The 23590-nt window shown below is 36.5% G+C and overlaps 1 protein-coding gene across 4 annotated transcripts in view; it reads right to left on the bottom strand.

Annotated features, from left to right (window-relative positions):
* ARAP2 (ArfGAP with RhoGAP domain, ankyrin repeat and PH domain 2) overlaps positions 1–23590 on the bottom strand; it is a 121779-nt gene that overhangs the window by 69601 nt on the left and 28588 nt on the right. For all 4 annotated transcript variants that reach the window (XM_035325780.1, XM_035325778.1, XM_035325779.1 and 1 more), the window contains 2 exons: positions 20698–20818; positions 17695–17876 (listed from right to left, as the gene is read on the bottom strand). In XM_035325780.1, coding sequence (XP_035181671.1) covers positions 17695–17876; positions 20698–20818 — 303 coding nt within the window. The remainder of the gene's footprint in view (positions 1–17694; positions 17877–20697; positions 20819–23590) is intronic.

Here is a 23590-nt window from a genome sequence, read left to right as displayed (position 1 = left end):
TACAGAAGTACAGAACTCTTCAGTACAGAAATAGTACTGGTGTATATTGGGAGTAACCCACTTTTGCAAATTGCTACGTCAACAGCATTCTCAGTGCCCATCAGTTTTCTTCCACTGAGATCATGACCCCTGGGCTTTTTTTGCTGTCTTTGGCTGTTAGATCTTGGCCTTGCAGGAGGGAAGAGTGTGCATACACATATGTATGTATAAGACAGTAATGGTAGGAGATACAAGATAATGCTGCAAGAAAAATATACTTCATGTATATATGCATGTTTATTCATGTACACTTTTTAAACATCCATCTTTCTTACTATTCTACTTCTGATTTTTAAAAGGTCCATCTGTATCTGTGACCCTACGTTTGTCCTGCTGTCCACACATAGAAGACTCTTGACCTTTAAGCACTGTGTTTCTGATAGGAGTTCCAAAACACGACCTTACATTCTTCCTTGAATCCACCCTTGCTATTTGCAATAGCTCTTTAGGTTTACTTTGGGGAAGCTACCACAAAGTTTGTGACTATTACACTAAGACATTTCTGAAAGACCTGAGAAGTCCCTTAGCAATTTAACATGATTTAAACTTTTCCTTCATTCTAGCCCCTTGGCATTTGATTCCCTTCAAACAGCCAAATTATTCCAGAGAGATTAAAAGCCAATAACCAGAAACATTTCAGATAAAGCAATCAACTTCCCACCCACACTCCCCTCAATTGTAGGTACAAACTTCAGCCTTTCTAGGTAGAAAGGAAGGCTAATTTCTCTATCAGGTGGGAAAAACTTGTTTCCATGTTAATAAAAAATTAAGATATAAATAAGTATCAGAATCTGAGAAACAGTGACTAGTAGTGCAGAAATTGCTTTGATGATATTAATGCTTCTCCACAGTTTATATTGATTTCCTCTCCTTTTCAACTACACTTAGGCTTAGCCTCCTCAGTTAGCTGTCATAAGCCTCTAAAGATTTGAAAAGCCTGATGTCCCTTATCACAGCTTAAAATCTTTTAATATAGATTTTAGGCGATAGTTAAATATCACAGGTTGGAATCAAAACTGCCATGAGTAAATACAGATTTACTCTTATGGTCTTCTTAATGAGGCCTCAAAATGAAACCTCAGTGAAGCATACAGTATATAATTACACAAACAAGAAAATGATGTTAAAAGAACATGAAGTTTGCCAACTCAAGCCCTGACGAGCAAGCAGATGCTAGAAATGAAGCAGTCTGTGCACGTTAATTCCATAGCTTTGTGCTCATCTACTATGATATTAATTTTATGTTCTTTACTTAGCTAAGCAAAACTCCTATGTCCCATAACAGAACCACCTGAAAACGATTCGGGCTATTATTGCAAAACATTTTGTCGTGATGACCTGACAACCATAATTTTAGAGGCTAACAAAGAAAAAAAAAAAAAAAAAAACAAACTAAAAAGGTGAGAGTGAGAAGGGGCACTTCAGGTTAGCTCATCAGTGCCAAGCACTGTAGGCTTGTTTGCAGTGGAGTGTACTGAATGTGCTACTGGAGCACAATCCCCCATTTTCATTATATTAGAAAGAAATCAAGTATACGTACTCTGAGGTGGCTCTATGACGCAAGCCAATATATAAGAAGTGGGGACAATTGAGAGATCTCTTTCAAAAATTCATTCCTGACTAACACACTGAGGTAGTTACATCCTTAGATGTAACATGAATAAAAAAGTTACACAACTCTTTATCCACTTACTACAGAAGTGATTCATAATCCTCACTTTGGCAGCTAAGTGTGTGAGTTTTCAAGTATAAATACAATTTTCACCATGAATACCACTTGCTTATACACTATCAGGCCCATGCCTTGCATGCTGTACGGGATGATCTAGGACACATGAAGATAAAAGCCCCCTTCCTGTACAGACTACAAAAATACAAAAAAAAAGGAGGATCACATAATTAATGTGACTGAATACTGTCCTGGAGAGTTAGCTCTTATCTTTGCCTTTGCCAATTTCTACTCAGTGCAAATCAAAAGCCTTAGCATACAGTCATTTCACTGTACATTTTTCATTTCCTAGTTCCTGACTTTATGCTCTAGGGTTTGATTTGCAGAACTGCCGAGCAACTGGAGCTTCAGCTGAAACCTATGAATACAATACTTTGAACAGGTATAGTCTGACATGAAACGTTTCCCTCCCAACCCCCACAAAAGATGAAGAATGTAAAATATATGGATACTTGAATCATTTACTTTGTTTCTCAGAACTGTGTGGTCACATGGAATAGACAATCATGTTCCATTACTTACAAGGGACTGATGAAAAATAAATTAATCATTGCTTTTCAAATAGCCAAGCACAGCAATTACTGATCATTTCACATTTACTGACTTACTGGCAAAAGATTCATTCTGTAAGACACTTTTCAACAGTGTGCAATAAAAAAGGCATGGGTTATTCCATGAAAAGAAATTAAAATTATCAAGCAGCTATTAGGTAAGCAATTCACTAAAAAGGTTGAAATCCCCTGCAAGAAAACAGCATGTTATAATATCTACTGCATAATAATAAATTATATAGATGCAACTGGATAAAATTAAGGCTTTAGAAATAAGCCCAGTTTTCTCACCTCTAGAGAAGGTGCACAAATACATAATCATGGTCATGTTATTATAACACGGATTTTATTTGAATTTTCACGAGTTTTTAGCTCAGATCTTCCTAAAAATTAGGTTTACATAATCATAGGAGCATCTGTCTCCATACCTAACCCCAAATAACACTTTACTCTAGATAGATGCTTGACTTCAATCACATTCAACATAATAGCAGCTGTCAGAGATCTCAAGTCTTAACAAGATTTCAAGAATGCAAGCCAGAGCAGAGGATGCAGCCTAAGTTTGCTCTCTCCCCTCCTCTTCTGCTCAGTCCCAGAAGGACAGGCTTTAGCATGTGGTCACAGTGAATTAAGACAAGATGATACAATCAGCAAAGAAATGTTAAAGACATTAGCTACAAGTAAATACATACTAAGTTAAAAGCACCAATTTCTTAGTTCTCAAAAACAAGACAAGATGATCACAATGAGTAAGAAAGCAAAACTGGTAATTGCAAACATTCAGAAGTTTCTCACTTGTGCAAAAACATGCCGAAGGAGAAGGAAAAAAACATCCTGCAACCATGCTCTGCCATTATAAATAACTGGTACGTATGCAATTTAGTGATGGACCAGTAACCTTTTCATCACTTCTGAAACCACTTCTATGAGTCGTTCCATCAATGTAAGCAACTGAATTCTAAATAGAGTTGTATATTTTGACACAAAGCAATTGACAGCTATTACTGGAAGGCAGAAGTCATCTCAAAACCATCTCAGACTCGCACACAATTTTAAACACTTCTGAACTGAACACCCAGAACACCTCTTGCTAAGGGAAGGACATTTTTTAACATCTCTATTACCAATAAAATTTTAAGCAGCCATCTGGAGTCTTCTTTTAGAGTGATTCACAACAGGAAACCTTCTTGGAAGATTTATCAAGACTGCTCTCTGGAGATCACAAAGATCTGTATATTTTAAAAATACCCCACGTACATTATGGTTTTCTGAATACACATTTTATAATCATGTTGTGGAGCTTTACACACACACACACAGATCTGGTTATGTATTCATAGCCCAGACAAACAGCTAACAAACTGTTTGAACTCCTAGAGGATGGACAGATTGTGAACGCTTTTGTGATATTTTAAAATTTGGAAGGGTGAAAAATTGATGACCCTCTTCACAGACTTTTTTTTTTTTTGTATAGTAGTGACTGGACAATAGAGGAAAAATAGTAGGATACCCCCATCCCCGGCAAAAAAACCCTAATGAAGTCTCCAAACAACTGTGTTCCTTTCCTCCAAATTTAGCTGTGGAGATAAACACGTATGACTTTGAACAGTAAAACAAACACACATTGCTGACCAAGCACAAGGCTTTTACTTACTGATAGCGAACAGAAAGGTGTTAACACACTATGATAGGCATTGCTGCATAAAAAAAATACTGGTTTGTTTAAAGAAAAAAACTTGCTGACTCCTTTATTTTTAAATAAAAATTAACTGTGGCATTATAGTTCATAAATAAAATTTTTCCAACCCTTTTCTGATTTTCTCTAATGAATCTCATCTCCATATAATTTGCTAAATTCAAAATATTTATGAAGGACAATTAAACAAAAGAAAGAACAACAAAAACACAACAAAAGTTTCAACGCTTTATAAAGCGCCATCCCAACTTCAACTATGAAGGACATTTTCACAGAGTAAAAACTAAGTCTATAGTTTTTGAAATACGCTCAATTCCAAATTTACCTCATTTTTTATCATAACTGGATCACTACTGCATTTCCCTTCTGATGTTAGTAAAACTGGCAGCTTAGATTTCTGATCCTATGAAACTCAATGGCCCTTTGAGATGATGCAGATTACAGGACAACACACCAAAAAAAGCCTTATTAGGAGCATTTTAATAAAACATGGAGAGCTCTGGATTGAGCTCAAAATACCTTTTCCAGGTAGGGAGATTTTTGACACCTGCTGCTCATGCAGCCATGAAGTGACAAGTCGTACTTTAACAAGTGACATTATGATCTTCAGTTTAAGACAAAAAATAAGCTAAGGAAAGCATAAGCCCACACAAAAGCCTTTGGCCAGATGGTGTAAATTCTCATCTGTTTAAAAAATATTCACCCTAGCAGATAGGATACATTAAAATCCATCTAAGTTCAGATTTGCTGAACTTAGTTCAAGTACTTCTGAGAAAACTGAACCAAAATAGCTACATTTTGTTCTTGTGAAAAATATAAATCAATACCTATTTATCAGAAGAAATATATTTTGAATGTGGGCACAGAGGCACATATACCTTGAAGAACATGCTTTGGACTCCACTGAGGTACAGACATTTTCTAGAAGCCAGGTTAGAGTAGAAGCTTCCCACTGCTTACTACAATCAGAAACCTGGGGGACAAACTAGAACTTGTGAATTCTTCCCACTCCTGTAATTTACTCTAAAAATATTGAAAGGACTAAACCATCAACAGTTTTGCCATACATTCTGCCATGCCTAGACCAAGAGAGGGCTGATACCATTACAGCAGCAATACTGTAGTGCACAGTGGCTCTTGATAAGCAAGAATCCTTCCTAACAGAGTCAGTCATTTCAGCGTTTTATCTCCTAGGAAGATGTTTTTCTTATATTTAGTTCAAAAAAAGAAATATATTAATATATTATGTATATCTTAAAATATACATAATGTATAATTATATAGATAACAACAATGTGACTTGACTAATGTGACTAATCTGCCTTTATTAGACAAACAAAAATGAAAACAGATGATAAATGTATGGGAAGTATTTGATTTTTTGTAAACAAAGTCACTAACCGATACGCATACATTTAATGTTTAACGATTATTCATTCTCCTATTTGCCTAAGATTTTTGTCATGATTGTAATGATTTCACATAAAGAAAATACTGCTAGTATAAAAAGAAATATGAAAAAAGTTTCACAAATCAATACACTTTACAAGTAAAATCATTTTTACTATTTAAATACTGAAATAGCCAAATTCAAATGCTCAGAGAGTTTACTTAACTCTTCCTAAATCCATCCTAAATAATAAATTTCATTATGAGTTCACATAAAGAACATAGCTATGTTTCTAGTGATTTTTTTTGACTTTCCAATGATTATTAAATTTAAGAAGGACAACCATCACAGCTATGCAATTTAACCAAAGGGACTCAACTCAAACAGCAATCAATCCCAAAGAATTAAAGGTTTTTTGTTTTTTTTTTTCTTTCTTTTTAAATTATAGTTGAAAATAACACAATGATCCAGCACTAAAACATCTGCACTGCATTCACACTTCAGGACCAGGTCTGGAATTCATAGTCTCACTGAACCAAAATGCATGCATCTTGATTTACATGACAGTCTAAGTCTTTAAGAATCTCAGTCTTACAAAATTCAAAAATTACGAGCTAGAAGCATGTTACATATAAGTCATGTAAGTTTAAGCTTGCAATGAATTTTTTTTCTGTTAATGAGAAGCAAAAGCTAATAACAGTCAGAAAAATACAAACTGTACACTCAAGCATCGAGCAAATTTACGCTACAGTACATACTATGACAAATTTAAAATTATAGAAAAGAGACAATATAGTCCTTTCCAATAACCCTCAGATTCTGTACTACACAGAGCTAGTTGGTAGAAAGAACCCTAAAAATTACATAATCTTAATGAACTATCTCTGTTTACCATTTCTACATTTATCTTCTGTGGGTGTCACTGAGCTTCCCCTTGACACAAGATGAACCATACAGGAAGGTCTTGCAGAATCCAGAATAACCTACAGCTATGCGGCTCCCTTGGAGCGTAACGATGCCACTCATCTCCTACACTCCTCTCACTTCTTAGGTAGCTCACTCCCATCCATCTTACACAAGGAATAAATAAAGCTTGCTCATCTGAATTTTGAGACTGGAAAATCAAAACTTGCCAAGAGTAATGTTAAGTCTGTTTCAGTGCACATTCTCAGGGTGGGGGAACAGGAGTTGATCGCTGCTGGAACTGATATTCTAAAACCATTAGTATACCTGGGTGATGTAGCAAATAGAAGCTTCTTTCACATTTTGCAAGTTCACAAATTTACTTCTTCAGTGTTCTATTAAACATCTTTCAAAATCATGCCATAATAAAAAAGATGTTTTGATATATACAAAAATTACTATGTTCAGATAACGGGAGATGTTTTACATATTAGCAGAGAGCAGCACCTACAGTGGCATTTTGTTCATGGAAGCAGACAAAACAAACAAACAAACAAAAACTTAAATCCTCTGCAGTGATTCACAGGCAGACCTAACAGCAACATCCTGACCTAGATACCAGCAAACTGAACCCACTTTGTACACAGCAAAGCACAGCTAGGAAAAAGCTGTTCTGGCTCGTAACTAATGGTACGCAGGTATGACTCTTCACACAGAAGTTGTATCAAAATTGTAAAGGCTTGATCAAAATAAGTGTAAAAAGAGAACCTTATAAGCAGTGAAATAAAATTAGAATGATAAAATTGCTCCATTTCAAGATATTCAGAAACAGCAGCAGCATTTTGTACCAGTTGTGCATACAGGTGGGAGGCTCATAACATCCCATGATTTTTGAGAAGAAAGTCTTCCAAAAGAATTGTCCTTTTGTAATAGCAAGGATGGACAGCTGCAATCTGCAAACACACTGATGGCAGAGGGAGGTATATTTTTCCCAGCATGACCACGCCATTTAAGAAACTAGGATGAGCAAGAATTCAGAAATGAAACAGAACACTGGACTTAAATCGAACACTAGCAAGACCACTATTAATGGCAAAGCTCCAACTGACATTTACAAATTCGGAGATTCACCCCAGGTATCCGTGCTGAGATCCTACAAGCAACAGCTTTCCTTAAACTGTCCTGAATACACTGAAAATGGATCTTTAACTTTTCCATTTACAAAGACACGCAGATTGAACAAAATCTGCACAGACCTCTTAAGATTAATTTCAAAATACATCTGCACTCAGTGTAGGAGAACGAAGTTTAGGTCTGCAGATGAAAGAACTGCAAAATTAGAAGACCTGAACCACAAGCACCATGGAATCATGCAGAATTGCAATGAAATAAAATCTCGTTTTGTAGCTACAGTTCCATTTTTTTTCTCCCTGTACAACTCCAGTACAGCTGCACCAATATGTATCAAGAAATGCATTTCTGATGTGCCATACCTCATGAGTAAGAGAGGGATGAAGCAGAGCCTCTGAGCTCTGTGTGGATGTAACCCTTTTACTCCCACATTAGCAATGCTTGGTGAGAACACCAATAAAGACGCATTTCACTTTTGACTGCTGATTGTATACATTAATTGTAAGCAAGTGCAAGATCATCCTCAAATCAGACTTCCAGGTTTTATGTGCTGCACATTGCCATTAAAGAACAATGAGAAAAGACTAAGCAAGTCGTGTATCTTGTTTTTAGCTGTAAAAAGAAGTGAGAAACCTGTGAATTCCTAATACACAAGAATGATAACAGAGCACACAGAAAACACAGAGAGACAGTTGATGTATCTATCAACTAGTGTGAAATAAACCCTTTTTAGATAAGCCAGAAAAACATTAGGTATCTGTGCTGTGTGGTTTGTCTGTAGTAAACAAAGTAAGCCAAAAGATCTTAGAACCCCCCTCACTTCTCCTTGTTAAGAAAAGAAGTGCAAGGTGAAACAAACCAATCTGGAAATCAGAATCCATCTCCCACCTGGGCATCAGTGATAGTGATGACCAGCTAGCACTGTTTCCTTCTCTTCTCTTATGGCTACTCAGAGGTCTAATGAATTTTGCCTTGATCAGTTCTTCAACTTTCGTTATGACCCCCATATCCCGGCTCATCAGTTTTCTTGCAGCCCAGGAAGCTGGCAGCTGCTCAGTTCCTTCCGGGAAGAGAAGTGAGAGTCAATTGTAATAATGGGCTGCAATTATTCCTGGATTGCAGGAACTGAGCTGCTGTTGCTGACTGCTGTCATTTTATCTGCCTTTGAACTTCTTTATGACCCCATGGCAAAGAATTAGAGCCCTCAGCCGGAAAAAACATCACACCTCTCATCATCACACAGCATCTTGCAGTGCCTCTTAAACAAATGCTAGCTTGGCTGATTGGGGAACAGGAAGCACTACACAAAGCCACTTTAATTACACTAATGCAGCCACACTGCTTCAAGCCCTTTTTCAAACCTCACTCAGGTATCTGTAACATAATGCTGCATTCTACTGACTATAGACACACAAATGGGGACAAATGCAGTACAGTAAACCTAGGCTCCTCCCTGCCAAGACATAAGAGTTTGGAAACATAAGAATTTGAAAATGCAATAGACAGACAGACAGACATCAATTCTGCCACAATCAAAACGGAGCTGTACACACTGGCAGCAATATATATATATATTTTAAGACAGCCTAACTCACCTTAAACAGAAAGAAATGAATGAAAGCTGTAATATACTGTTCAATATTAGATAATAATGTAATCCCAAAAGGGATTGGCAAAGTCAATAAACTGTTTATCTTCATGCAGAGGTACAAAATAAAGGTAGATTACAGTCCCCAAAAGGCAAATCAAAGTCATTTGAAATAGTCAAAACATACTTATAATCACTAGGCATCACTTAAATAAAAAAGTGAGACTTCTACCTCTTATTTTCTGATTCATTAATGTCTATCTTCCTTGTTATTCAGTCTTTTTCTTTCTTGATCACTGCCCAGTTCGCCTCACTCCCAATTATTTCAGCAACCTCTGGCCACCATCGAAGGTAACAAAGGTCAAAATTCAATGCGTAAAATGTTGTTCAAAAGTGTCTTTCATAGCAGTAGATATCAATCAATAATTCTGATGGATCTCTGGGGTAGTCTGACCCACATGCTGAGACGGAAAACACTTTTGACTTTAATTTTCCAGAAATATCTATAATCTATTGATTCTAATTATTGAGTTTTAAAACATGCCATCTCTAACAAGACACTATTTTGCATGCAAAATATTTGAGAGAAAGAATTTAATTTAATGACAATGGCACTGAAGTGTTTCATGAGGCAATAATTCAGTTTGAGTTGATTAAGTTCAAATTTGTTGGCCTAGCGATTTATTAACCGGGGACAGAAATTACTGCTGAAAAAGCACACTGGGGTATTCCCCATATTCTTGCTATGCTGTAAACCATAAATCTCTTTCCTCTTACTGCAAGGATGGTGCATTTATTTAGAATAGTTTGTAGATATATGATAGTGAAGTAAAGAAAATAACTTTATTATCTGAAACAATGTCATGCTGCTTCAAAAACCACAAAGAAACAAGAAGTAACAAGCAACAACTTATTTCATCCAAAAGATGGAAATGTCACTCCATCTATAAAGAGATTAAATTTCCTCAGTATTTTAAGGATCATCTTTATAAAGCTTATTTTAAACCATTCACTGTTCATAGCTGATGAAAACGTAGATAGCCTGTTCTATAAAAACAACTGAATAACAGTGTGGTTTGCTTCCATTCAGTTTTATTTATTTATTTTTTTAAAGTAGTCCAGCAGTGACTTCAGCCTGCTCTCTCTCTCTCTCTCTCTCTCTCTCCACTGCCAGGAATAATACTGTTCACATTTTCAGTACACGTTGTGCATAGGATAGCGGTTTTAGAACAACTGTCTGTTGGTTGTAACAAAAAAAAAGTAGGGAGTGAAAGAGTAGGAAGGGAAAAAAGGGGGGGAGGATCTAAAAACTATGGACATCTTAAATTCTCAGGATCCTTACTCTGGATGAATTACAACAGAGGTTGGAGCAGGACCACCCAAAATCTTAAAAGCTACCATGAAGAAGCAGAAATCCACGAGTGTCAGAACAGCTTTCTCCATGAACACTGAGCTTTGTATGCCTGTCCAGCTCCAGCAAGCTAAACACATTACAATCGATCACCTGCTTTTAAGAGCTTGGGGTTCTGGACATGACAGTGCCAGTTACAAGGCACATTACTGAATTAGAGGCATACTCTCTGGTCTCCTGCTGGCGCATTCTAATCCCTTTGCTTTCGTATTGCTACCGAGGAGAACACTTTAATCATCATCAAGTGACTGTCAGTGTTCCTCTGATCATACTCAACACAGATTAGGCAAACCTTTAAAAATATTGCTTCCCCCTGCAGATTGGGCAAACAAATAGTTTAACTTTCATGGAAGGATATCTATACAACTTAGCCCTTGATTACATAGCAAAACAACAAAAGTTAATCTCAGAGAAGATTCATAAACTGAATTTAGTTAATTAAGTTGCAACGGCCTTCAAAAATGGCAAGTCCATAACAAAAGATGTGCTATGTAGTTTAAAAATTGCAATAGCATATTACCTAATTAGGTAATGGACTCACATACACTACCATAACATACACTTGTGCCTACCTTTATATTTGCTGAATGAATGCTTCAGTGAGGATGTATGTGTTGTCTACACTGCCTCAGAAATACTCCACACTTCGTTTTTATGACAGCTTTGTAACTTTGCATAATTATTAGTATTTCAGCTATACTGAATAGTTTAATACCCAAAATAAAGGATACAGGCTGAGGAAAAACACTAATCCATGTTAACCACTAGCAAGTTTAAATTTACTCCTGTCCCAGACATGGCAATTGCATTGAAGTAACAGATGGATAGGAAAAATTGTATTTTGCATTGCCCTTCATTTGAAGGAAGTAAAAGCAAACCAAAGCTATCACGAAGTTCTTCAGCAGGTCTCCTATTAGGACTGACTGTTTATAATTAAACAGGAATCAACCGGGTGTAAAATAACATTCTATCTGCATTTAATTCCACAGGATCTTGAGCTATTGAAAAAGAGAGACAGATCTAAAAATACTTTTCCTTTTTTTTTCTTCAATTTCACCGATCTCAAACCTTGCTACACACATGAAAAGAGAAAGCACTCTATATGTATAAATATATATTTGTACGTGCCCACACTGGTTATGCAGTCTTTCAGGTTCACCAAACAAATGGTTCATGTGATTTAATCATTAAAAAAATACTAACCTGGTCTACCGTTATAAATGAAAGCACACATAGTAGCGTTCTGTTTCTATATTAAGCACTTTTGATCCAGTAGACTATTTTACCATGAAATTTGAAGCTGAACTAGTAGCTTTTAAATGCAAGTAACTTCTATGGTGATGGATAATGCTCTCAGATAATTCCAGTACTCAGAGGAAAATAGGTTTTTCCAAGTCTGCATTAATAGTTTTCTTTTGACAAGTAGACCTAAAACCTTCTTCAATTGTTCACATATGTGCCACACCACACTGTGAAATCCTTTTTCTTCATAATACTTAAATCATAATTTTCTTCACTGCTAGTATTTACATGATCAAGGTAGCTGGGTGTATACCTATTAGTCTTCCAGAAAGCTCAACTGAGCATTACTGAGAAGATAACTTTGTCATTTCCCTTCCTCCTTCCCTACCCTCCACCCAAAATCAAATTAATTATGAAGCTTTTCATCACTGTGGAAGCATTAGGCTTTCTACCACACTTCACGATTGCTTTAGGTGTATTTACAGCTCAGTGATATCTTAATAGCATAAAAACAAACAAGGCAAAAACCACTCACATAGGCAAGTTTTAATTAAGCTGCATACAGAAGAGCTCAACATTAACTCTTAAATTTTCATTGAGCCCTTCTTCATGTACTTTAATATCTTCACCAAGCTATGACAACACCCCTCAAAATTATTTTATGAATGTAAAATGCAGATTTTCCCCGTATAGATGGGCTGGTCACTGTCACATTGTTTTTCTCTGATTCAATTGCATTAATAGCGTATTATTTTAAACTCATTTTTTAGGGATTTGTTTTGTTTTTGAAGCAGGGGTACAATTAGTTGAAATCTGAAGTAGGAGTAGTCAGAAAAACAAACCCTACATAATTCCTGCAATTATTCATTCACTTCAAACTGCACACAAGCAAAAAAAAAAAAAAAAAAAAAAAAGCTTTCTTACACAATTCAAGTTATTTCCTGTTTAGTTGTTTCTGATGTTATACACAGCAATTATCTTTGACATGGCTTTGAGTGTGGAAAACTGGAGTGAACTAAAAGCCAAGAAACTGCTGGAAAATTAGGAATACAGCCTTAATCTATCATCCCTGCTAGAGCTTGATGCAAACAACTGTATATAAAAAAGGTTGGATCACTTGCTTCCACTTCTTATGTTTGATCTTAAAACACTTGTTCACATTAATCTTCTGCGTGCGTGCAAAAATTATTTATACCTTGCTACATCAAAATTACACAGATCTGTAAAGAGGGAAGTCTGAGCAAATCAAACAAGGACAAAGGAGGGCAAATGTTTATATATTTTTCCGTTACCTCCATGTATTTAAGGCCTTCCACACCAGGTTCGTTCACATGTTTGTAAGCACTTTTAAACATAGATTCTACCAGCAATCAAGTGGGCAACTTTCTTTAGAGAACTTCCCAGTTATCACTACCAGTAACAGCTTACCACCACAAAAATAAATAAATAAAAAGATAAAGTAAAAATAAAAAAATCTCCAAAACTACAGGTGTTTGTTCTCCAGATTAGGAGGGACGGATTATTCTTTATCTCTTTTCTTTTTTCCACCAGTCCCAGTAATTCAGCATTCCAGTCACTGCCCCATCCCAGTGCACATCAGGCATTTCTCGTCTTCTCCTTCTCCCTTCACACAGCCCCTCAATTATTTAAAAGGTCTTCCCATTCCTCCTCTAGCTTCTTCTTTTTAATCCCCTACCTCTTTCTCTAGCTTCCTTTCCAAAACACTCAGTAGCTTCTGTAACACACTAACATCAAAACAGCTTCCCAGTTTTAAGTAGCATCCACTAATCTCAGCTGGTACTTAAGCTACTGCTCAGGGCTCTTCATTAGCTCTCAGAGTCTTTAAGCAATTATTTTGCTTTCTACTCAACTTACATTCAACTCCTCTTCTTTCATACTGCTGCTGCCATCACCTTGGACTCATTCAGCATTCACAAATTATCTCAGTAACACAATGAAGAATCTAAATACAAGAAACACATGCACGTATCCCTTCCCCTTTTGCTTTACTTCAACTCCTTCAGACCGTCAAACCTGAGCATCAACTCTGACTTCTTGTCCACCTATGGCTTCCTTTTTAGCTCCTCCCATTATAGTACCCTTCGCCATCTTCTGCCCGATTAATATCATTTCCTGTAGTACATTGTTTGATGTTGTCCAGTTTTACTTTAAATGCACCATTAGCATTAGAGAGGAAATGAAAATTATTAGGCACTATCTTAATGGTTCGTTCAGCATGCATAAACATTCCCATCTGTCACAGAGCAAATCATTTCAATTTCCAACAAAACAAAAAGCCTTCTGAAATCAATAAGAGCACTGAGCCAAAATGCAACAAGAGGTTTTTGATGAGAAATGGACAGTATTTCACATATATAACAAAATACTCATCACTATTAAAGCTCTAACTTGGAGTCGTGCATGGAGGGAAAAAGTTGTAAATAATCATGGCACGCAGCCATACATACCATTTCCTCATCTTTTATTTGGCAACATTTCCTCAAATACCCAGAAAATGCATCTATTTTGGAACCACCGAAGGCAGTAACAAAGAGGATCCCTAGTTCTCTTTATCAAAGCCAAATTCTCAGGCAAACACCGTGACATGTACACCCTTCCCTTACTAGTGAAACTTTTTCTTAGTGAAGCTTTACTAGTGAAACTTCAATACACCCCAACGAAGAGGGTATTTTCTGGCAGACCAGGAAATCACATCACAGTTCTTCTGATGGTCACTGAGGGGAGGTTATCACTGGAACCATCGCAGCAGCCTGACATTTCAAGCCAATGTTTGAGCTGTCATGAAGGATCAGATGACATGTTTTTATTTAAGCACGAATGATTTTGAAATAGAAATGGGAATTTCAGCAAGTTGCAGGTTGAACAAATTGATTCTGTACGATCTATTTTTCACTTCTGCTCCAGAGAGGAAGTTTAAGAAATTCACAGTACACAGAGAGTCAAAGAAATTGATGGTCTCTTACCAGCACTATATCACTGCCAGAAGCTCAGGCTAAACCAATCACTTTTAAACTAGAAATGGGCCTGAGACATGATGTTCTGATCTCAATCTGAACTTCACAAAGTTCATGTTGGTTATGCTAGGATTTGGCATTTGGCTTAGGATCTTCTTCACTTTTAACAGTGAAGAAAAAAAAATATATTTTAAAGTACCAGTGGACTCTCCTTTATCAAGTTTAATACAAATCAATAAATCAGCTTGATCCGATTTCATTTCAACATTGTAAGAAGTCTAAATAGGTGTCTTTTAGCACTGCAGTTATAATAAACCCCTCTAAGTCTCTTTGGGTGTAGTTCTAGTATGGATGTGAATTCGAATATGAGCAGGATTCGAGGACTTCCCTGGACATATTTGTCTGGTAATTACTGGCTGAAGAATGAACTTGAGACCAGAAATGATTTTTAGAACACCATTGCCCTCTGCTGGATTAGCTCTGCGTTACTGGGCTTTTCTTCAATGAAGCAGTGAGAATAATTCAGTTTTCAACTTGAAAACAAAACACAAGAGGCATTGAGAGAAGAATTACATTCTATGAAAGCTTAAAGGAAGAACCTATTTCTCCTGATTTCCAAATAGACACAAGACCCAAAAACAAAGAGACATTTGTTCAGACGGAGGATCTAACAAGTACCCTCTTAGGACCAGTTGATATTTTTGGTTTTAAGTAAACAAGCTTTGGAGATAAGCTGGTTTTGCACCATTTTTCATAATTTTCATTCAAGCAGAAGGAACTGACAGGCTGACAGCATGTATAAGCTTCATCCTGTTTCAGGGCTTGATTTTACTTTGCCTTCTGCTGCACTGCAGTCAGCGATCTCTGCAGAGCATCCATATAGCAGAAGAGAATAAACATCTTGCAGAAAGGCCGTGTAAGGGTGTGCTTTCATGATCAGCTAAAGCAAATCTAAGCCAATGATGTTGAAAGGGCACAGCTGATATAACTCACCATACAGCCTCACAAGCAATAGATTGAACACACATGCACACACAAAAATAATAATTAAAAACAAATAAGAAAAAAATGATAAGGCAAACAGCATCAGATTGTTTTAGTCATAATCTGCATCCTGAATGGAAATAACAGAGCAAAAAAGAACCCTTTGATAATGAATTGGTCTAGAACAGTTTTCTACCAACATACGCAGAAAAATGCATCAATTAAAGTGGGCAGATCTGGGAATGCCCTATGCCAACAGAGAAAGATCAAGGGACTATTTAAGACATGAAAAATACTCTCATTATAAGCAGGCAGAGAAAGAAAGAAGAAAAACGAAAATCAGAGGACACTGCTAGTTGTAAATGACCTACCATGCTGGAAGAGAAATTCCTCCACTAAGTCTATATTCCTCCACTGAAGTACCATGTTTGTCCAGCAGCCAAGATCAAAACATCCATAATGGAGCACCCAAAAGCATTCAGGGACATAAACTGAATGCAGCATTGATTCTGAAAATGGAAGTGGCTCATTACAATAAAAATCTGCAGAGAAATCTCTCGGATTAAAATGCATGGATTCTCAGTGACAAATTATCTGGAAAGTTGTTTTGAGTTTTTTCCTCCTTAAAGACCTCTGGCTCTGGACTTTACTGAAATAAACTAATTGGTAGATCACCTGCCTATTACAATAAAATGGGATTTAGGTATGGCTGAAGAGTACTGTGTTCAGCTGTGAAGGCCATTTCCTCTCCATGGTGTTCATTCAGCAAAACACAAGTTGCAGGCTTAAATTCAATGAGATGTAGCCCATGCACATTTAATAAAATATGTCTTGTCTAAATTATTCTTTTAGAGTTTTCTAATAGTTACAGGAAAGTAAAAATCCATAAATTGCACCATATTTTTCTATCGGTTGTTGACTGACCACAAAGAATGCACATGATACATAAAATTTCCTCAGGAGAATAAGTAGAATTTTTTTTAAAAAACTACACAAAAAATCTTCCTCAGTCTCAAATTTTCTGCCACTGGAAATTTCCTAGGGAAGAACAGCAAGATCTAATGCTGAACATTATGTGGTCTCTCTCAAAGATGTATCTACATAATTTCACATAGAAGAGAGAAACAGGTTAGGAAGTGAGATCAACAACAAAATGACAAGTTACCGAGAAGCCATTCACATTTCAAACAAGAGTTTACCTGTACACAAATTTGAGAGGACACAAGAACAAGGCACATAACAACACTTCCCCCAAACGCCCCCCGTCCCCCCAAGTTACAGCAACCTGCGGGTCCTTGATTTCCTTACAACGGAAATACCTTTCACTCAACGTCCTGCAAAATATTTTTATTCTACTAGTTTGCACAGCCACTCATTGAATCCAATTATCCCAATTTATCCCCTATATCTACAGCACCCCAGCAAGATCCACCATTAAATACATTACATCAGAATATATTCATGTCTCAACCAAAACAACAACACAACACCTAGATTTGGGAGCTGGAATGACACAGCTACATCCTATGTCTTTTTGTTTTTTTAAAACATTGGATTTGTTTAAAATATTGCAGTGCACAACAGAAACAGGTCAATTTAGGTTCTTAAAAACTCACAGAACATCAGTTTTGAACAGTTAGCTGAAGTATCACTTGTATGCCACAGCGTATTTCTATATAACACAGTTTCTAGAGCACTGTATTATAGGAGGACAGCAAAACCAGTGCACAGAATAAGCCTCCTGAATTAGTAGAGTACTTATGACACACACTTTTAAGAGTGAATTAATCCCAGACCTGCCCCTAACCTGTTGTGACACTCAGGGCTTTTCAATTCACCTCACTACATATTCGTTTTTTTTCCATTGTACAATAGACATAATGATACTTCTCCTGCTTTTTGAAACCTTCGGAGAATTGCAGCAATAAAGTATTACATAAAAAGAGATATGCATTTATATTGAAATGCACCTATTCAGAAAAAGCCATCAATTTCTAGCACTAGTTAAATCATCTTTATAAGCATTCATTCACAAAAAGCATATGAAAAATTTACCTGCTCATTTTTGCAGATCCACACAGTATTCCCCTGAAGTAGAATAAAGATTTTGGCTTTGTATCCTTTCAGTTCAAGATATCCACTTTTCTCAGGGGCAACAGAAGTTCGAGACTGAGAGTGATTATCAGACTGAGACTTCAAGGCATTGAGTATTGTATTAACCCAGTCATTCCTTTCTTCTAAACAAGAAAAAAAAAAAATAGACAAAGATAGGTTATAGGTTAAGCAGCAGCTCCATTCTCTACCACATTCATTTTTCTGTTCTTCCTACTATGCTTTGCTGATTGCTGGCACAGCTACAGCACATCAGAGATAAGAACAGGTGGAGAGGGAAAGGAAAAAAACAAGAGAGACAAAAAAAAAACCCACAACCCAGGAGCCTCTATCAGTAGAGATGTTAGCAAAGACATCCACTCAACTCCCAGCAAACCAACACAAATTTCAACTTATGCAAACTGATGATCAAGATTTTAGAAGTCATGTCTACTGGTTCTGAGATGCTTAATTTCAGACAGCTTAAAGACTGAGGTGGTATACAGGTGGCATGTTCACCTTCCGGAAGCCCAATCAATGGGAGAGAACTATGGAAATTATGTAAGCAAAAACCAGGGAGACTAAATAATCTCATGCTGAACAGGGAAGCCATCCCCAATGCTATTCTGTTTGGCCATGCTTTTATGCAACAACATTTGGTAATTCACAGTCTATTCCATTAAGGTGTAGTGGTTAAGCTTGATATTATCAGGGGAGCTGAGTAGTCAAGTAAATGCATGTTTGAATATCTTCTGCATGCATTATTAATTTAGCATCTTACAAATACATGAACACAAGCAGGTGAAGTAATAAAGCTCCACTCAGTCTCATACACTACGTTCAGATGTTCCACCAGACTACGATCAATATACTTTAACACTGAATACATTGAATGAATTAGACTTGCCCTATGGGATTGAAATATCATGAATATTTCAATTCTGCTCTGAAAGATTCAGGTCATGAAATATACGGGGGGCTGGAGACAAGTTCTGTATTTACTGTTCACAGCATCTTTGAAGTAGAAACAATCAGTGCCCAACACTGCAAAGAGGACCATCAAAACAATAACATGCTCACTTCGTAAATGTCACACGTGAAAGGCACCAGAAAACAATCTGAAGAAGAGGAAGACAGCAGCTGGACACACCAGCACAGGGTAGGTGACCCAAGTGGTCCTCTTAGAAGTACAAGTTTTGTTTTAAAGTGTTGGCAAGTCTTTAAAAGTAGTTTTAAAAGGTCACCAAAATATTTCAGTATAGTATACTATCACGTTATGCTAAAAGTTTTTTTTTTTAAAATAGCATTTGACTCCAATTAAACAAAATATCACTGCATCTGAGCAGATTATGCTCTAATTCAGTACTGCTATGCATTTAAATTTTTTGCCCCCAAATGCCCCTAAACTTTCTAAAGCATTGCATACAGAGTTTTGCCTCTAGATACTTAAATGAAACCAAAAAATACTGTATTTCCAATATACCAAATAACCAATCAGCACACTGAAAGCCAATAAAACTAGCATTATAATCTCACAGATTGTGGACCAGCACTGGTTCCAATGGACGCAAATCAAAGTCAATGACAGCATTCCATGTTTTGAAACTCCAGCAGAAATAAAGGAAAGTTAATATACATGGTCCACGGGATGAAATATGTATAAAGTCTCCATTTCAAAGTATTTTTAAAGAAGTTAAGTACTCTTGGAATAGTCCCAGAAAAATTCCCAACCACAAATCCACAGAAAGAATAGCATCCAGTAACAGTCTGCACATAACCAAAAGCAAGCAGGGTTATTCATATAATTTACAATGAATATATCATCCAGCTCTAGACACAGTCAGGACCAAATTATTTGTACAACACTCATTTCTAACCTTAAGTGAACAGCTTTACAGACAGGCCACTAGGTCCAAAGACAGTTGTACAGTTGTATACATCCAATTACAATTTCATTTTCAAGTGGCTGCTCTGAATATATTTTATATATCAGTATAAATTGTTAATGTCTTTACGGTATTCAAATGCAACATCCATAAAGCAAATTATAGCCACACAAAAAATACTGCACTAAGATGGTTGTGCTCCAATTTATAAAAACCATCAAAAAATTTTTGGAAGAGAAAGGCAAAAATAATAAAAATAGACCTACTTTTTAACTCAGCTAAGAGCATAAAAATGCCTGAAATGATTTGAGCCAGACCTGATAAGAAGGATTTGTTCACTGATGTTGCACTCCTGTTACAGCCTGCAGCGAATGTTTACAACCAAGCTATAACCCATAAAAATGGGATTTGATAATGGAAATGCTGAGAGACCCTTAGCTATAATGGGTCTGGCATGTACTGCTGTAAATACATATTGCATATCCTTTTTTCTAGGTATTCCATTTTATTTGATTGTTTCCATAAATAAGTCATACATGCACTGATATTGATTCTACATATTACAGCAGTAGGTTGATAAAGCATTAGAGTAGAAGGTATTCTAACTTCCCTTTCACATTTGTATTCTCTATCAGTACATGGTTGAAAATACTGTACAAGGCAATAAATAAAGACACAGAAAAATCCAGATTTTCTCTGATCACATCATCACATCCAAGCCATCAACTTCATTGTTGCTCTTCATCAATTTTATATCAAGTAGTGACTCGGAGCAGATGGCTGAGAGCACAAAGACTATAAAAGCTCCGAGTGAGACCTGAGGAATCCCCAGAAAAATCCATCTTTGGAAAGAATGGGGGAGAATGAAGAGCTGGAAAACAGTATTCTCATTTTGATATTTTTAAGTGTATTTCAGCTCTTATTACAAAGCATATAGTTATCTCTAGTTTCACTTCATGAGCCCAGAACAGCTGGATGACAAAAGTATTTCTCACAATGAGTTATATTTCACAAACAGAATTTATCAGCCGTGACAACATAGCTTTCTAGCAATCATTAGAATTACATGTTTTCTACATACCTTCTTTATCTACTCGAAATACGAAAGTCCTATGGGAGGTAACAACTTCAAATTTATTCTCTCCATGAACTCTTACTGTTGCTATAGCAGAGAGCAGTATTATTCCCTTTGAGAACACTTCCTATAATAAAAACGCAATAGAAATAGTTAATAACTTTCATGGAACATTAAATGTCTCCCAGGTAGTATTACGCGCCATGATGTTTCGGATGTTCACATCCTAAACTGTGCTGTGCTCCTAGAAGTTCACCATTTATTATTAACAAAATTGCATCAATTAGTAAACCACTTCACAACCCACACATAGCCCACTTCATTGTTACATGTCTATTTTAGAAAGCTGTAAGTGTGCATAGAGTAATATCCCATGGTGAGATATAATGCATGTGAGAGATATAACTTAACGAGTCATCTCATGACTCTACTATAGCAAAGTATCAGCCTTAAATTTACAATCTTATGCCAAAGTAAATTGTATCGAGTATCTCACAGATCCTTATACATACACGCTCTTAACTGTAAAAGAAAATTGGGCAAGGAGGAAAAAAAAAAGTGCTTCTCTATGCAGAAAATTCCAGAGAATTTATATGTTTCTTCCCCCATTCATTCAGTGGTTAGCCAGTAAGAAAGATAAAAATCAGTGCATTTACTTTTACCCTGAATGGGAGGGTGGGGACAACTACTGTGAAAAAATCCATTGCCTTGTCATTGCTAACAAGAAACCTCTACCTTGAATCAGGTGGGTACTTTTTTCTTAAATGAGACAGGAGGAAAGTGATCCCAAAATATAATTTGACATCAGAGCAAATTTTCCCAAAGTTTCCTAATTTGCAACTTGGAATCAGGACAACTAAACTTAAAACAGCAACATAGGAAAAGCGAATTCGTACCAGAACTTTCCCCAAGTCCTCTGGTCATCTTTTAACGTAATCAACTTAAGCGTTACAGGGCAGTGGGGAAGGGCAAGAAAGCCCAAGCAGACATGCAGTGCTTTGGAAATACTTCTGCACAATTCCTGGATTACAGAGTTGACACTGTTCCTCCTGTCCCCAATATGCTTTGATCCATTGTTTTTTTGGCCACGATAATTCAGATACGTTGCTAAGATTTACGATTCAGGTGCAATAAAATTCCAAGAGGCAGTTCCCCACAAAGAATTTGTATTGTAACAACTTTCCTCTTGAAGTATAAATTATTATAATAGAGGAACCACTGTGAATGCTAAGCATGGAGGAGACACACAAGATACATTATCTGTTTACTGAGTTTAACATAACACAGATTTTCACCAAATTTACACTTGCGTTGTTTTGCTTCTAGACACTAACATTTATCAATGAATACTGTTTGAACAACTGCAGTTTAATAAAAAGATATAAAGACAGTGAACATGTTACTCAAGAGCTACTCCATCACTCAGAATTATCTCAGTGTTGCGCATGTATTTTCATTATGGCTATACTTGTTTGAAGAGAGACTTGAATACAGCTATTTCATATTTGTTAAAGGTTAGATACTGTGTTAACTCTCAGTGGACAAACCAATTTATTACAGATGCTACTTCTAAAAGTGTTCAGATATAATTATATTACGGTGTTTGTAGGCATCTACTGGTTGTATTTGGTACTGTAAGAGAGTAATTCAGACTGCTTTAAGTCACAGCTGCTTTATTCTACCTGCTTTGAAAATTTTCAGTCTCCTTTTAAGCTGAGTAGAGTTTTGGTTTTGTTATTTAATCATCCTTTTTAAAGCTTTGTTCTCCCCAAGGCATATGTATTTTCAAATACAGTTTAAACCACTCTAATTTCTCAATCTTATTTCTACAGCAGCGTCTGTTCCACATGCAAGAAATGCCTACTCTTTGAAACAGTGCAGACAAGAAATTAGGTGATTTAAGAAAACAGAAACAACAACAAAAACACACCCAAGAACCTCACAGATATTTCTTCTGTTACCAGGTGGATTATTCTACTTATAGGGCTGCTAAAAATTCTCTGACGGAACAATTTTCTGGTTGGGAAAGAAGAAAGTTTTGTTGAGAAACATCTGCTTTGATGGAAGTGTTTATTTTCAAATACAGCCAAATGGAGCCCTACATTGCCAGGTGTGTTTCAGAGCCAGACTGAAAGATCCTGGAAAACATAGGCCTGCACTGTTTTGGCCTTCCTTTCACAACAGATAAAACATGACCTAGTTCAAGAACAACAGCGATTGCCCTGCTTTGCATTCTTTGTTATGCTTTGCATAAAGTTCTCCATATGAAAAGGTAAGACTTTCCTAAATCACAAACATATTTGTCAAGGATCCTAAGATGTTTTTAAACAAAAACTTTGAGTATCACCAGCAGTTTTGCCTTACCATAAGGTACACGTTAGAGCACCAGAGTTATCCCGCCAAAAACCAGGAACAACTTTGAAAGGAATACTACATATATTGTGTATTTGAAAAGAATTCTGAAGTTACACCTTCTACTCTTCAGCTTGCTCTCACTTCAGTTGACCACATTCTGTTATGACAAAACCACACAGGATATTGCTGTGACCACATCAGCTTGCTCAGAACCATGAATACAGGAGAAATGAGCAGCATCACCAATTCAAAGAAGAACAGTTCCCAGGTCATATGCCATTTGGAAAACAAACAAACAAACAAACAAAACACTAAGCATTTTTTTTCATATATAGATAGATAGAAAGGGAAGTAGTCTCCATTTATTAGAAGATGACGCATAGCTAGATCCAGATTAGAAAAAAATCAAGTTTAAATCATTCCAATGAGAGTTTAGATAGAATAACCAGACATTTTCAGGAACACTGCTCTCTCTGTCTTCCTTCCCCATCCTCCACTCATTTCACTCTTGATTAGACACTTGCACACTTCCCCTTGTTGAGAA

The sequence above is a fragment of the Oxyura jamaicensis genome, chromosome 4, assembly GCF_011077185.1.
Source record: "Oxyura jamaicensis isolate SHBP4307 breed ruddy duck chromosome 4, BPBGC_Ojam_1.0, whole genome shotgun sequence".
In the NCBI taxonomy this organism is placed as follows: domain Eukaryota; kingdom Metazoa; phylum Chordata; class Aves; order Anseriformes; family Anatidae; genus Oxyura; species Oxyura jamaicensis.
Note: the sequence above shows the minus strand (reverse complement) of the source record. Positions and strands in the feature narration are given on the sequence as shown.